Source organism: Pleurodeles waltl, chromosome 4_1 (genome assembly GCF_031143425.1).
Source record: "Pleurodeles waltl isolate 20211129_DDA chromosome 4_1, aPleWal1.hap1.20221129, whole genome shotgun sequence".
Taxonomy (NCBI): Eukaryota; Metazoa; Chordata; class Amphibia; order Caudata; family Salamandridae; genus Pleurodeles; species Pleurodeles waltl.
This window is the reverse complement of record NC_090442.1, coordinates 369,798,434-369,815,229: the sequence shown is the minus strand read 5'-3', so window position 1 is coordinate 369,815,229 and position 16,796 is coordinate 369,798,434. Positions and strand designations below refer to the sequence as shown.

The 16,796-nt window shown below is 42.5% G+C and overlaps 1 protein-coding gene across 1 annotated transcript in view; it reads left to right on the top strand.

The window, feature by feature from the left end:
- GYS2 (glycogen synthase 2) overlaps positions 1-16,796 on the top strand; it is a 498,387-nt gene that overhangs the window by 397,023 nt on the left and 84,568 nt on the right. The window contains exon 12 of the mRNA XM_069228538.1: positions 4,015-4,141. Coding sequence (XP_069084639.1) covers positions 4,015-4,141 — 127 coding nt within the window. The remainder of the gene's footprint in view (positions 1-4,014; positions 4,142-16,796) is intronic.

The following is a 16,796-nucleotide window of genomic DNA, read 5'->3' as shown; positions in this document are numbered from 1 at the left end:
CTGTAATTCATATGCTAGTATGGGGACCCAAGAATTCAGAGATGTACAAATAACTACTGATTCTCAACACCTTATCTTGTGCCCATTTTAGAAATACAAGGCTTTTCTTGATACCTATTTTTCACTCTTTATATTTCACCAAATGAAGTGCTGTATACCCGGTATAGAATGAAAACCCATTGCAAGGTACAGCTTATTTATTGGCTCTGGGTACCTAGGGTTCTTGATTAACCTACAAGCCCTATATATCCCCACAACCAGAAGAGGCCAGCAAACGTAACTGTATATTGCTTTCAAAAATCTGACATCGCAGGAAAAAGTTACAGAGTAAAACGTGGAGAAAATTGATGTTTTTTCACCTCAATTTCAATATCTGTTTTATTTCAGCTGTTATTTTCTGTAGGAAAACCTTGTAGGATCTACACAAATTACCCCTTGCTGAATTCAGAATTCTGTCTACTTTTCACAACTGTTTAGCTAACTGGAATCCAGCATTGGTTTCACACCCATTTCTGATACTAACTGAAAGGAAGCTAAAAGCACAAAAAATAGTAAAAATGGGGTATGTCTCTTTTATGCCCTTTCTTCCTCTCACAACAGCCTTGGTTTTAAGGGCACGGGCCTATCAGCCTGTGTTTTGGGAATATTTCATTCTGAGCAGCTCGTGTTTTTGCTTTTCACTATGGGGGTACTACGGTACTGCTTAAAAATGGCACACAAACCAAAATCCTCCCCAGCTATCAGGAGCGAAGGGGCTGTGCTGGCCCATGGTATCAATCGCTTTCAGAAACACCGCCAAAGGGGAAAAGAGCTTCAACAAAAACAATCCCCATTTGTCCTTCCATTGACATTTCCGCTGCTTGCCAGCAGTCCGTAAATATCACCTTTCGTGTGAGCTTGTTACATGAGTTGCTAGTTCTGATCTTCCTAGTTCATGTTCCTCGCAGCAGGCACATTAACCTTCTGCGCTACCTTATAATTAGTCCAAGCTTCCACTAGAGAAAAGTACGTTCTCTCTCCAGAAATAACATTAATCACCAGAGTTATTTTAACATTTGAAGATTGAATGCAGTCTGTGATCTGCCTACAACATGTTCTTTGCAGCAGCCGCATTAACCCTCTGCACTGCCTTATACTAATTCCAAGCTTCATCTCTTGCTTACAGCGCTGCATTTAGTATGACCAAAAGAGACACTTGGGAAAGTCATAACAAAACCAGAACAAAAGCGCAACACAAACAACGGAAAATGTGCTTCATTGCAATTTCAAATTAGCCTGCTTTAATATTCGATACTCGTAAAAGTATATGCAGCAGTTGTTAGTGTGCGGTGTAAAGTGACAGCTGAACCTAAAAAACATACTTTTCATGTATGTTAACAAGGCAATTGTGGGTCTCGTAAGCTAAAAACTTAAAGCTTATGGCTTCGCTATCAGGAAAAAATAAATCAGCCTTCTACACAGGCACATTTATTATGTTTGCAGTGCTTACTTTGAGCCGGTGTGTTCGATGCAGGGCACAAACAATTTTTGTTAAAGGGCCATCAGTTATTTTTCTGCCTCAATGATTTACTGTGGGCAAAATAAAGAATAATTTATTAGAAATGCAAACTCTAACATGAGAAAATGTCCTTCTGCTCCAAACTTTAACAAGCTGATAGGCTGAAAGTTTAAATAGCAAGATGTTATCATGTGTAACTTTTTTAACACAAGACATGAATCACTCTTTACTCGTAAACATTGTGAAATACAGCAAAGAAACAGAGAGCAGAAACATTAGCGTATGTTCGTGAAAGGGCCAGATGAAAGAGTGTAAATGACTGGCTGGCTGGCTTGCTCTGTAGACAGCAGCAATGTTATCAGATGCTATAAAACATGTGGAGTGAATCACACCTAAACAGTGTAAATTGCAGCTAAATATCATATGGGACACACCAGTAAAACAACACGCAAACATAAATATTAAAAGACACAATTGTATTAATATGTAGGCATTAGATTTTAAAAAATATTTATTTTCCATGTGGCCAATGTGTTCCGTGATAAGACTATAGTTTTTAAGTGGAAATCGTGCATTTTGTAAGTGCATATTTTCCTTCAGTAAACACAACATTAGCGTGCTTCAATTAAGCTTTGCCCAATTAAACACTGCTAAATAGCAACATTTTCATTTTTTGCTGTGGATAGAGGAAGAAGTTACATGGAAGTGCTTTGGTTTTATGCAGGGCCACTGGAATTATATGGCAAGAAAAGACGAAATTATAAGGCAGGGTTGACCAATTTATGTGGCAAGAAAAGTCAGTTTATGAATTTACAATGCCAGTAGCTCTAACTCAAGAAAATGCGAGACCTATTGAATTGCAAATGCTTGTTTTTAATCCATGCTGCACATCCTGGAGCATAGAAGGAAATTGTGAATTGGGAGGCAGGAGGTGTTTGGCCTGCCTTCCCATCTGCCTTTTTCAACTCTTAGTGTGACATCAATCACCAGAAAATGGCAAGGCATGTTACATGGAACATTGGCAAGGTGCCACAGTGGCAGCTGGGACAGCTTTAAACTATGCATTGAGTAGCTGTAAAGAAATTGGTAAAGGTTGCTTGCTACCTGTAGGATGGAACTTCCTTATTTTTCCTAACTTTGTATTCTTAGTTTAAAGTTCCATAGCCCTTGTTTTCAAATGGTTGTTCGCAATCCCAGTGCCTAGTAATGAACACACATGGAACAGGCAATCGCTGGTAGACCCTTGTAAGACATGTTATATTTGGCTAAAAAGGATAGTCCCCGACAAATGCATTCGAGTTCAATTAAAAGGCCACTGAAGGAAGCGGTGGACCAAAAATATGAAGAGGTGCTAGTGAACATAGTTGACAAGGTACAGTATTTTGACTTAAAATACTAACACTCACACCATGGCAGCATTTTGGCCTGACTGGATCACTGTCCGCTGGGCCATGCAAAGAAGCGTTTTGAAAAAGTGTGTCTTCGCTGCCATCTTGCCCCTTGACTCGGTCTTCACGCATTAAATAGTGAGAAATGCGAAGGTAAACTTAGAGCAATGATTCAGTGTTCCACTTTTGTCATTCGAAATGCTCTTTGCCCCATCGCTTTACACTGCGTTTGAGTGAAACATAGGCATAAACAAAATAGGGTGACGACAAGCATTAGCTGGATTCAGAGTGCTATAAAATGTGACAAAATAGAACATATACTCACGTTGGACATAAGTAAACCTCTACAAATGGGTTGATGGTATTTTAATATGGATAGTAAATTCTGACAGATATTTCGTGGAGATATTGTAATATTTATAATGAAGTTTGCTGCTTTCAGTCTGCTTGACACAGGAGCCATTTCGGGCGTATGAAAACTGAAAAAACATAGTCGATCCTGTTTTGGCGAATGGCCACATTGTATGTGGTCTTCTTGTCGTCAGCCTTTTCTCTTAACTTCCCTTGCTTAGCGACTCCTAGGTAAATCAAATTCTGCATTTTATGGGATAATTTTTGTGATATCTTCACTTTTTTTGCACAGTCGCATTTATTAAACGGGAAATTTACACTCTTAGTAGTGGTACAAGTGCATTTTACATCCTTCGAACATTGAATTTTGTTCATGGACACAAAGGGCGATTTATTGAGCAGACTTGAATTTATGCGTCAAATATCCTTTTAGGAATCGGGCTCTAGGTTTCTTCTGCTTTTCAACATCATCGAAAATATTTGAACTTCATTTGCTGTCTTTATGGTGTGCTTATACAAGCTCCAATTTTACACGCAATAAATTAAAATATACTTCACAAATAAGCCAAACTATTTCAGTTCAATATTGGTTGAGGCAAATACATTGGACTTTAATATCGTTTGAATTGGTGTTTTTTCCAGCATTCATGTTAGCAAAACGCACCTGGGCGTGTTTTACCAATAAAAATAAACATATCATCCAAATGTATTTTTTCTGTAAACTACAGTCTACCAACAAAGAAATTGCTTGTTCTAATGTGTACGTGGATTTTTCAGGTGATCCTTCATCCAGAGTTCCTGTCCTCTACCAGTCCCTTATTGCCGATGGATTATGATGAGTTTGTCAGAGGCTGCCATCTGGGCGTCTTCCCATCATACTATGAGCCCTGGGGTTACACACCAGGTAAGTAATATTTGTTGGCGTGCATTGTTTCTCCAACAATTGTGGATTGACCTCGTTTGTTGTGATTGCTTCCCTGAAGTTTAAGAGAAGTAATTAATATATTTTAGATGAAATTCTTTTGGACAAACACTGGGCCCTTTCGAAGCACAACTGCATTGTTATATTCCTTCTCAATGGTGTATTTGGTGCAAGATAACTCGTCAGGTTAATGCACCAGCTTTTCATTCCTTTTGTTGAGCTGGTTAGTATTATTCTATGAACTTCTTCAAAGTGACAATACAGATGCAATCTTTAAACAAAAAGCCAAATAAAGAACATCAAAATATAAACTGTAGATATATAAGCTGTGCTACAACATATACATATCCCTCAGAACTCAAAACACACATCCAAAACATGTTTTAAAGAAAAGAATGGATACGACAAAACATTGGTGGGGAAAAATGGAACAGAATCGAAAGAACAGATTTCAGACTCCTGAAACTGATTTAAAGCTGAGACAATAGGATCAATTTTATGAATAAAGGCAACACATCCTACCTGTCCTGATGAATCTAAACAAGAAAAAAAGCCACAATGAGTTATGACAATGATGCTGCTAATCCAAGCTATCAACAAATATGGACTGGGTTATCGGTTTCATATTCACAAATGGTATCTTGTACTACTGCAGTCATACCTTTCATGCCTACTGTTCAACATTTCCGTTTTTCTCTGCCACACATTTTAAACTGTACTAGCTGCATTTCCAGAAGTATGACTGTGATACCCAAATACATCTCAGTTGGAAGACAAGCCACTGACTGGAAGAGACCTTTATTTGTGCGACTAAGTCGGAGACTGAGATTCTACTTCTGGAAGCAGTGCAATCCAACTACTGTTTTGCGGCTGACCTTCAAGCTTTGGACACCTTCATCAATCTCCCTGTAGGTCAGAAAAATGGGACATAAGTTTGTGTCAAATGGGTTCCTACCATTTAGCCCACCAGGATATTTTGTTTTTTTGTGGGTGAGTCTCGCTCCCTGAGGCTATATGTTGGTAAATAGGCTGCATGTGTTTGCCACCAGTGTCCTCCTTTTAAAATAAGGCTACTGCAACACAGCTGGAGTAAGGGGCACTGGGCTGGTTACACATGAACACATGTGCACACGTGTGGTGATGTGTACGAGCTGCAAATGAAAATCTACCATCGGATGCAGCCTGGTAGCTGCACACAGTTAACAGACCTGTGCCAGTTTTAAACTGCGACTTCGACCTGACAAAATAACCTCTTTTGACAGCCTTCTTTTTAAATATTTATTTTTAAATAAGTTGACCTTATTGCCCATAAAGGCATGGTGCATGATGTTTAAAGGTAGGATATTTAGAACTTAGGGGGTCACTATGAGTTTGGCAGCTGGAAAAGGCCATCCACCAAACTCTCGCAGTCAGGTTGCTGCCAGTGCAGCCACCTTCCCACGGGCCCCATTAGGAGTTACCCACTGGGCCAGCGACCCAGCTGGAAACAGCCTACAACATTGATGCTGGCTCATAATTGAGCCGGCAGCAATGCTGCAGTGTGTAGGCTGCACTAGCACCCGTCACGCTGTTGACTGTCTGCAAAGGATTAGGACTGCCAACACCGCCAGTCCCTCCTGTGGAGGAAAACTGGCGGTGCAACTGTGGTGCAACCACCAGAGTCATAATGTGGGGGTCAGACCGCCACCATGACCCTCGTAATGACCCCCTTAATGTTGAAAATTTCCTTAGAGTGAGATATCCCCAAAAGCTATTTTCATTGTACCAAGACTGGCTGCTTCCATAGGGAAACATTGGACTGCATTCTTAAATTTATGACATACTAAATTTGGATTGGTAGAAGCTCGAGAAATAATTTATGGACTCATTTTAATAGGTATTCAAAATCAAAGTCTACCTACTGAGCAAAATGGACTTTTAAAAAGTTACAATTATTCTGCCTAAAACTTGTAAACATTAGGCTGTCACCTGGAAGCTGGATGGCTTCCCTGTGGTGAAATATGGATTGGTCTTAGCTAGTAGACAAAAGACTAGGGAGTGGGGAGATGGTTTTCTTGAGCAGGATGGCCTGGGAGCTATGCCAAGCTCTTCCTGAGTTTCAAGTTATGTCCACCCTTGCAGTGGTAGATGTAACTAACACATAGACCTGCCTCCCATTTGTCTTCCTAGACAACTTAAGCCAACCAAAACGAGTGCATCCTTTAGAGGTCAGGAGGCCTTTTGAGAATGCTCCTGGTGACTCATCATCAGAAATAATATAAGGCCAAGATCAAGAAAATCAGGACGACAGCACAGATGTTATGCAGATTTGAAGATTGCCCATTTGAACCTGCCTACAACGATTGACAGAATGCTTGCCCAGCAAGAGATCAAGTGTCCTGGGGACCCTATACCCCGGGACACCATCTTGGTGAGATTAGCACACTGCTGTGCTCCACACTAAAATGGTGGTGCCCTTCTGCTCTCCACACACGTAACCTGGGGGGAGGGGAAGGCCCAGCACTAAGTTGTGGCTCCCATTGCAAGCGGAGGCTATATGCCCTAGTGAGGTCTCGAGAGGAATGGATGCCATTACAAGGATCTCAAGGTAGGTGGCAGCAGTCGTGAGGAGTAGTGAGGTGGGAGCACAAACCAAGAGACCCAGAGAGCGGCACACTTGTGTCCGTCCCCATACTATGCAGCAGCACCGATCTAAGCTCCCAGCTCACTCACCTAGCACCCTTGCAGCTTCGAGGCTAAAGAAAAGAGTGCCTCAAAGTCATTAAGTGGGCTTCAAAGAAAGAAGTGTTACAACAAAAGTGCCTTTGCCATGCTTAACTCAGATGCAAGACAGCAATTATCTCCAGTCTCGGGAACCACCAGGAGAGCAACCCCCTCCTTCCTTGTCCTCTAGGCCTGAACAGCTTGATAGTCCTCAGCAAATGGGATCCATCAGCTAGAGGCTGTAATGGCAAAGGCTGGACTGAACCCCCAGATCACTGCCATCAGACCCAAGGACTATCCCTTATTTCAGAAGTCGTCTTCTAAAATGCTGCTGGCTTGGAATGCCTGAGACTACATCTTTGATGATTCTGTGGACAAAGAGCAGGAGGGAACTGCAGGAGGGGAACTTGCAGACTTTTTCTGCTGGGAAAAATCATGACATATCTTTAAACCCATTCTCTATCTTCAGATGGGTCACAGCAAGTACCCATCTAAGGTCAATCCCAAGCTCATGCTCAAGCTCAGATGAGGCAGCAGGGTTGGGTCACAAATGGCAGCATTGATCTGTCAAATATACCATCCAAATCTTAGACTGGGTTAGAGCAAGCCTTTGTTCAAGCTCAGGCGCAAGACGTAGCCGAGGTGCGGGTGTTGAACAGACATAAGATCAGGCAGACAGCGATGCTTGCCCTGCTCACAAGCTTGCTCCTCAGCAACCAGAGTCTATAAAGCTATTGTTGGAAACCATAGTGAAGGAGATTAGAGATATAAAAGTTCAACAAGCCTTAGAAACAAGCCTTAGAAATTCAAATGCTCCGCCAAAGGCTAGCCAACATGGAGGAAATCTTTACTCATTTACCAAACTGAGCAAAGAATATCTGAGCTCAAGGACAAAGCTGGAGTACACCACAAGGATATTTCTTCAGAGCAAAAAAATATTTGCCAACTAGAGAACAAGCTTGAAGAAATGGAGAACCATTCCAGATGTTCTAATCTTTGATTTATTGGCATCACAGAGGGCAGTGAGAGACAAGGAGATGTACAGAATGTTCCACAGTTAATGAACTACCTGATCAAGAAGTTAATTTTACCTGGTCTAGCTTCAGACCTATGAATTATGAGAGCACATAGGGTTCCTGCCCACTGACTAGCCAAAGTAAGATATCCTCAGACAATCTTGGTGAACTTCTCTAACTTTCGCATAAAGGAACAGATCTTGGCTGCAGAAATCCATCAAAAATCCTTCTCTATTGCCAATAATGTGCATATGAGACTGTTTTCAGATAAGTCAGTTGCAGGGTATATCAGAGAATTTAAAATTATTGGGGGGTAAGCTTCTCCAGTACAGCAGTGTAAATTGAAAGTCCTGGTTGGCGGCCAATTTCATTTTTTCACGTTGGTGGATAAGGCAAGGCCCTTTAGTCAAAGATGGGTGAAGGATAAGGAGGCCTGGGAGAGTCTCACATGGAGCACCCAGTTCTAAGTCATGGCACCCAGTATTGGAGGGTGGGCTCAAGGGAGGATCGTGGGTAATCACCAGCCTTGAGGGAGGGGTAGGGCTAGGACAGAATTGTAGGGGGTTTGGCGGGTGGAATCTGGGGTGCATTGAGGGCAGATAAAAATGAGCGGCGTGGGAAAGAGTATCACATTTCCAGGAAGGTTTTGTCTTAGGGTAAAAATATTTGTACGCTCTTAGGCAGCAGTTTTGAGTGTTCCCTGGTATTTGAGGGCGACAGCAGTCAAAGCAATGATGCATTGGAGGGTCCAAAAGCAGTGAAGCTTAACCCATGAGGTTGATAATAATACAGCATATAAAAATCATCACTTCTAATGGGAATGGCCTTTTGAACAAACAAAAGTGTGATGCCTTGCTAAAATGGCTAGCTTCTTTTAATCCTGACAAAATTTTCTTACATGAAACTCATTTTAAGAGTGATTCCCCTAAAGTCTCTATTCCTGCAAAATATTCACAAGCTTTCTTTGCCTCGGCGAGGGTGGCGATGCGAGGAGTGGGAGTATTATTCTCAAATACGGTAGATTGGGAGATAAAGCAGGTCTTACGGGACAGCAACAGGAGATGGGTTTGGATAAAGGCAAGATTAGCTGAGAAGCTTTTACATTTTTTAAAGTTATTATAGTCTCATAATGGATGAAACAGAAGCCTTGGAATACATCTATTTTAGGTGGAGGGACCATTACTGTTCAGGGGTGATTTTAATTGTATACACAATTTATCTTTCGACACCTCTAATGAAGTTAAGAGGCACCTTAAGCCTAAAACACCCACTCTCTTGAGTACAATAAAGCGAGATCTGGCTCTGGTAGATCCATGGTGCCTCATATTCTCTGAGTTTACACAATATACTTGTTATTCTGCTTGGCTTCGGTCAGCTTTACAAATAAATTATTTTCTTCTGATGAAGTTATTGGACAGAGGGAGGATAGAGACATTGGCAGACCATTTTTCAGAGGGGTAATTTGGGAAGCTGCACAGGCAAAAAGGCCAAGGTGGCACGTGATAAATCCTTGCTCTCCGATCGAACTTAGTTAACTGAAATGAGACAGATTATTAGCAAATTCAACAAGATAAATTTCAGCACTGCTTCTATCTTTATGCACATTAATCTTGCGCATTGTGTACTAACACTTGAGGACTGGAAATGCTTGAAGGGGCACAGACTTCTAATACGTTCATTGAATCATCGCAGCACTTGTGACCTACGTAGGTTGAACCATATCGATGTTGCCCCATGACTGGTGTTAAATATCAGTAAAAAGGGGCCAGGCAGCTTTTTGTCTGAAAATGAATGTAAATGGTGCACTTTTAGGCATGTGACTGTAATAAGCCATGATACAAGGTGTTGCAGCCAAATGGGAATGGATTACGGGTTCAGAGGGTGAAAAGAGAACAGTGTTTATCTCAAGTCCCAGTTTTTTTAACTATTCTGGGTATTAGCGTTGAGCCTGTATTGTGACTGGGATTAAGTTTATGTATCCCTCTGAATGGCATCCAGAAAGAAGTGGAAGAAATAGGACTGCAACTCCCAAAACACCTCATGATGGTAAGATGCTATAAATTAAGAAATAAAGGAAGCACGTATTCAGTATTCACCATGATTAACCCCTACAGTGCGGGCGTCCCCGACGCCCACACTACCTCTCTGGTGCGAGTCATGACCAGTGGCCGACACCAGGGAGGGGTTTCAAAAATCCTGGGGTGCGATACCATCCACCTGCCCCTTTGTGACGTCAGCGCACTGCGAGGTGCGTTGAAGTCAATGTTTTGTTTCCTCCATTGGAGCAGGAAGCAGCCGCAAGGCTGCTTCCTTGTCCGATGGGGAAAACAGCCCCAAACAGCCTTCCTGACATTCAGGACTCTCCCCTTTCAAACGAGGCCTTCCTGAACCAGTTTCCTGACCCTCGGTCGCAGCACAGCTGCCAGGAAACCCAGGGACTTGACTTGGGGGGGGGGGGGGGTCGGCCCCCTCGGCAAATGGGTCCCCTATTATTTTTTTATAAAAAGGTTGGTGTCCCCTGGGGGGGCTAATTAAAAAAATAAAATAAATTGACGGGGTAGCCTGTGAGCAGGGCGACCCCCTGTGGGGGCAATCATTTTTTTTGTAGTTGTATGGTTTCCCTGGGGGCCACTATGACCCCCAAGGGAACCATACAACTACTAATATATATATATATATATATATAGATACATATAGATAGATGTAGATATAGATAGATCTATCTACATAGATAGATATATATATCTATATAGATAGAGATAGATCTATATATATATATATATATCACTTTTGTCAATGCATGTGTGGTTTCCCTGGGGGCTGCGATCGGCCCCCAGGAAAACCGGACCCACATACAAAAGTCATCAAAATATATATATTCGCCACCAGTTGTCTTGCAGTTGCAGCTTGCATCTTCAAAGTAATGCACATACTTCAACTGATGCGTTTCAACTGTAGCTTTTAGGCAGCAATAAAAAAGTCAAGTAAGTCTTGTGATTATGTTTCTGCTACAAAAGGATCAGACTTTTGTCTAGTGGCAGTTTTGATGCCATGAAGTAGCACAGAAGGTGTATATGCCTACTGCAAAGAGCAAATCTGTATTTTATGTAAATAGCTGAGTAAATTAGTAAAGTCAGCCATTACCTGCTCTATAATACAAATTAAATGTATGTGCGAGGGGGGCTATGGAGAGAGGAAGGGCACTTTTGCTAGGAAGTAGTGAGGGAATACGAGGAGGAGGTCATGGGAGTGGGAGTTCCAATAATGATTGTTGGACTGGGCGCTAGAGGTGCTAAAGACTGTGACGATTGGTATTGTGCCAAGGTGTTTTTTGAGTGTCTTGAAAGAAAGTGCTGATTGAGGGAAGAAACAAAGTTAAGGTGACCTCTACTGCTGCACGTATCACACACACACCAGCAATTTTGTGACTGTCTACATAGACTAGTGTTTTAGAGCAACAGCTTAGCCAGTTGCAGAGATGGCATCTCGTTGGATGACTGCTGCTCAAGCCCTCACTCAGGTTATAGAGGACAGCTCTGACGTAGGATCAGAGACTGAAACAGTTGATACCGAGACAGCATCTGAGGGATAGGACAATGGCACAGTTCTGGGAGTGATTTTTCAGTCGGAGGAGTCCAATTCAATAACTCCTCTTCCAGTAATTATGAGGGAGGTGATGAGGACAATCCTGCTGTCCCTTCGCAAGCACCGTCTGTGCAACGGGACAATAGCGGGTTAGCCCAATCCAGAGAGCAGGTGCATGTGGCGGCAAGCACCGAGCGAGAGTGCTCTCTTGGGAGCTTCCCAATTTAGTTCAGCCCCAAATTCCACCGCCCAAATCGTATTGTGGAGACATCAAAATTATATATCACGAAACAAACTGGTTTTGTAAGGCAGGCACCTGTGTTTTTGGTCCTGGGCTCGGCGGTCATATAGGGCAACATACTAAACACAGACATTTCTGGAAACTAGATATCCGGGGAAGTCCACAGAGGTGTGACTTGTGTGGATTACCTAAAGTTTTCTTGCCCAGAATAGCCTGCAAAGCTGAAATGTTGAATAAAAACTTTTTTTTCTTGCATTTCTGTCACACAAACTCCAGGAATATGCTGGGATCCACACAATTCCTACCATCCAGTGTTTCCCCCACCTGTCCTGATGAAAACACTACCCCACTTGAATGCCTGTACCTAGTGCCTGCATCAGGAATGGATCACCCCAGGGTCAACAGTTGCCCTCATGTAAGAACTAACATTGACCGTTGTGTGATCTATTCCTGTCGCGGGCACTAGGCCTACCACACAAGTGAGATACCATTTTTATTGGGAGACCTGGGGAAATGCTGGGTGGGTGGAAATTTGTGGCTCCTCTCAGATTCCAGAACTTTCTATCACCGAAATGTGAGGAAAAAGTGTTTTGTTTTGGCCAAATATTGAGGTATGCAAAGGATTCAGGGTAACAGAACCTGGTAAGAGCCCCACAAGTCACCCGATCTTGGATTCCCCTAGGTGTCTAGTTTTAAAAAATGCACACATTTGATAGGTTTCCCTAGGTGCCAGCTGAGCTAGAGGGCAAAATCCACAGCTAGGCTCTTTGCAAAAAATAGCTCTGTTTTCTTTGGGAAAATGTGATGTGTCCACGTTGTGTTTTGGGGCATTTCCTGTCACGGGCACTAGGCCTACCCACACAAGTGAGGTACCTTTTTTATTGGGAGACTTGGGGAAACACTGGGTGGAAGGAAATTTGTGGCTCCTCTCAGATTCCAAAACTTTCTGTCACTGAAATGTGAGGAAAAAGTGTTTTGTTGGCCACATTTTGAGGTTTGCAAAGGATTCTGGGTAACAAAACCTGGTAAGAGCCCCACAAGTCACCACATCTTGGATTCCCCTAGATGTCAAGTTTTAAAAAATGCAAAGGTTTGGTAGGTTTCCTTAGGTGCCGGCTGAGCTAGAGGCCAAAATCCACAGCTAGGCACTTTGCAAAAAAACAGCTCTATTTTCTTTGGGAAAATGTGATGTGTCCATGTTGTGTTTTGGAGCATTTCCTGTCACGGGCACTAGGCCTACCCACACAAGTGAGGTACCTTTTTTATTGGGAGACTTGGGGAAACACTGGGTGGAAGGAAATTTGTGGCTCCTCTTAGATTCCAGAACTCCAGAACTTTCTGGCACCGAAATGTGAGGAATAAGTGGTTGTTTTTGCCAAATATTGAGGTTTGCAAAGGATTTTGGGTAACAGAACCTGGTGAGAGCTCCACAGGTCACCCCATCTTGGATTCCCCTACATGTCTAGTTTTAAAAAATGCACAGGTTTGGTAGGTTTCCTTAGGTGACGGCTGAGCTAGAGGCCAAAATCCACAGCTAGGTACTTTGCAAAAAATAGCTCTATTTTCTTTGGGAAAATGTGATGTGTCCATGTTGTGTTTTGGAGCATTTCCTGTCACGGGCACTAGGCCTACCCACACAAGTGAGGTACTATTTTTATTGGGAGACTTGGGGAAACGCTGGGAGGAAGGAAATTTGGGGCTCCTCTCAGATTCCAGAACTTTCTGGCACCTAAATGTGAGGAATAAGTGTTTTTTTGGGGCCAAATATTGAGGTTTGCAAAGGATTCTGGGTAACAGACCCTGGTGAGAGCCCCACAAGTCACCCCATCTTGGATTCCACTACATGTCTAGTTTAAAAAAATGCACAGGTTGGTAGGTTTCCTTAGGTGCCGGCTGAACTAGAGGCCAAAATCCACAAGTCACCCCATCTTGGATTACCCTCGGTGTCTAGTTTTAAAAAATGCACAGGTTTAGTTGGTTTCCTTAGGTGCCGGCTGAGCTAGAGGTCAAAATCCACAGCTAGGCACTTTCCAAAAAACAAATCAGTTTTCAATGTAAAAATGTTATGTGTCCTTGTTGCGTTCTTGTCGCGGGCATTAGGCCTACCCATGCAAGTGAGGTACCATTTGTATCGGGATACTTGGGGTAACACAGACTAGCAAAACAAGTTTTATTGCACCTTGTCTTTCTCTACATTTTTTCCCTCCAAATGTAAGCCTGTGTGTAAAAAAGACGTCTATTTGAGAAATGCCCTGTAATTCACATGCTAATATGGGCACCACAGAATTCAGAGATGTGAAAATACCCACTGCTTCTCAACACTTTATCTTGTGCCCATTTTGGAAATACAAAGGTTTTCAATACCTATTTTTCACTCTTTATATTTCACCAAATAAATTGCTGTATAACTGGGATAGAACGAAAACCCATTGCAAGGTGCAGCTCATTTATTGGCTCTGGGTACCTAGGGATCTTGATGAATCTAGAAGCCCTATATATCCCCACAACCAGAAGAGTCCAGCAGATGTAACAGTATATTGCTTTAAAGAATCTGACATTGCAGGAAAAAGTTACAGAGTAAAACATGGAGAAAAATGTATCTTTTTTTATCTCAATTCCAAGATCTTTTTATTTCAGCTGTTATTTTCTCTAGGAAAACTTTGTAGGTTCTACACCAATGACCCCTTGCTGAATTCAGTATTTTGTCTACTTTTCATAAATGTTTAGGTTTCTGGGATCCAGCATTGGTTTCAGACCCATTCCTGTCACTAACTGGAAGGAGGCTGAAAGCACAAAAAATAGTAAAAATGGGATATGTCCAAGTAAAATGCCAAAATTGTGTTGAAAAATGTGGTTTTCTGATTCAAGTCTGCTGTTCATGAAAGCTGGGAAGGTTAGCACCACAAACCCTTTGTTGATACCATTTTCATGGAAAAAACCACAAGCCTTCGGCAGCCCTTTTTTCCCATTTTTAAAAAACAAATGAAATGTTTGCTGTATTTTGGCTAAGTTCTTGGTCTCCTCCTTGGGAACCCACAAACTTTGGGTACCTTTAGAATCCCTAGGATATTGGAAAAAAAGGACGCAAATTTGGCATGGATAGCTTATGTTGGCTAAAAGTTATGAAGGTCTAAGTGCAAACTACCCCAAATAGCCAAAAAAGAGCTCAGCACTGGGGGTGGGGAGGTCCAGCAGCTAAGGGGTTAAGACGGAAGGTCGAAACACGTTGGTGCTTTATGTGATGTGGGGGCTACTATGCCATTAAAAGTGGATAACTTGGAGCTTCCAGGAGTGCAGCATAATTCTTGTTTTCAAAATTGTGAGGAGTGGTCAATCTCCTATGTGTGCACCAACAGAAGAGCGCACTGTGATTTTTGTCCCATTGGATTAGCGATATGCTGCAGAATACTGGTCACATCAACCCTTAACACCACTGCCGGTTGCCAGTGCAGTGCCGGCATTACAAATCTTTAATAAAAGGGGCTTTTGTGCACAAATTTATTCCACACAGTTAAAGAAGTAACACGTTTCAGCACAGGTACCTTTGTCAAATTGTTGCGCCCCACCACCCTGTACAAACATGTAGGGGGTCATTCCGACTCCCGCCGGCCGCGGTAACCGCGGTGCCGGCGGGAGCCACCAGAATACCGCTGCGCGGTCAGAAGACCGCCGCGGTTATTCTGTGTTTCCCGCTGGGCTGGCGGGCGACCGCCAGAAGGCCGCCCGCCAGCCCAGCGGGAAACCCCTTCCCACGAGGAAGCCGGCTCCGAATGGAGCCGGCAGAGTGGGAAGTGTGCGACGGGTGCAGTAGCACCCGTCGCGAATTTCAGTGTCTGCTATGCAGACATCGAAATTCTCAGTGGGGCCCCCCACGACACCCCTCACCGCCATCCTGTTCCTGGCGGTCAAAACCGCCAGGAACAGGATGGTGGTGAGGGGGTCGGAATCCCCCATGGCGGCGCAGCAAGCTGCGCCGCCATGGGGGATTCCTCAGGGCAGCGGAAAACCGGCGGGAGACCGCCGGTTTTCCGTGTCTGACAGCGGCCAAACCGCCGCGGTCAGAATGCCCTTAGGAGCACCGCCAGCCTGTTGGCGGTGCTCCCGCCGACCCCGGCCCTGGCGGTCCAGGACCGCCAGGGTAGGAATGAGGCCCATAGTCATTGTATCAGAAACATAAAAAAATATGCAGCCCATAAATCCACTGCCACATTTCAAATGTACAGAATGGCATTACAAAAATCAGCATTTAATCAGCATTTAACACAAATGGCAATGCCAATAACATCCCAAATGTCTTATTAATTCCTTCAACTTAAATAAACAAATTGTATATAGTGATCAAAATACTAATTTATGTACTCAGAGTCAAACGAGGTAGACAGGACGATTAATAATACAGCCCCAGTGGGCTGAATATCTCAAGATCATTTTGGGTTCATGATATTAAATATTATCCTTTTTAAATGCTTTTCGGTATGAGCTACTTAGTTAAACTGATGTGCCCCACCACTCCATAGAAACAAATGGTCATTGTTTTATAAACATGGGAGATAGGCTGTACTCAATCGGCAGTCCCATTCCAACTATGAAACGTTTGTGCAGTTAAATGTGCCCAAACTTCATTATACATATTAATATTGTCAAAAATAATAACCACAAAAAATATTTACATCACACAATTAAATACTCAATTATTTTTTATATCAAATTAATTGGCCTTTGATTTTTCCTAGCTAGTTCAGAGTTCACTCTTGCGGGCTAAGTGGAACAAAATAAAACAACATAACTCAAATGGTTCAGAAACGTAGTTATGAAATACAAGGTACGTAATTTCAGAAATAACACTGACATATTCAATGAAGTGCTGTACCAAAAAGCTAAACTAATTAAAATTATAAAAAACAGAATTAAAATAATTCACTCGAGATATGCAAACATTGACTGAACATGAGCAAAAATAGACATAAATGTTACGTTACGAACATGTCTATGTTTCAACAAAGAACTTTTACTTATACTTAAAATACTGACTGGGAAAACCCCCTCGGGTTAGTTGATTTATTTGAATAATAATTTGTGATTATTCAAATAA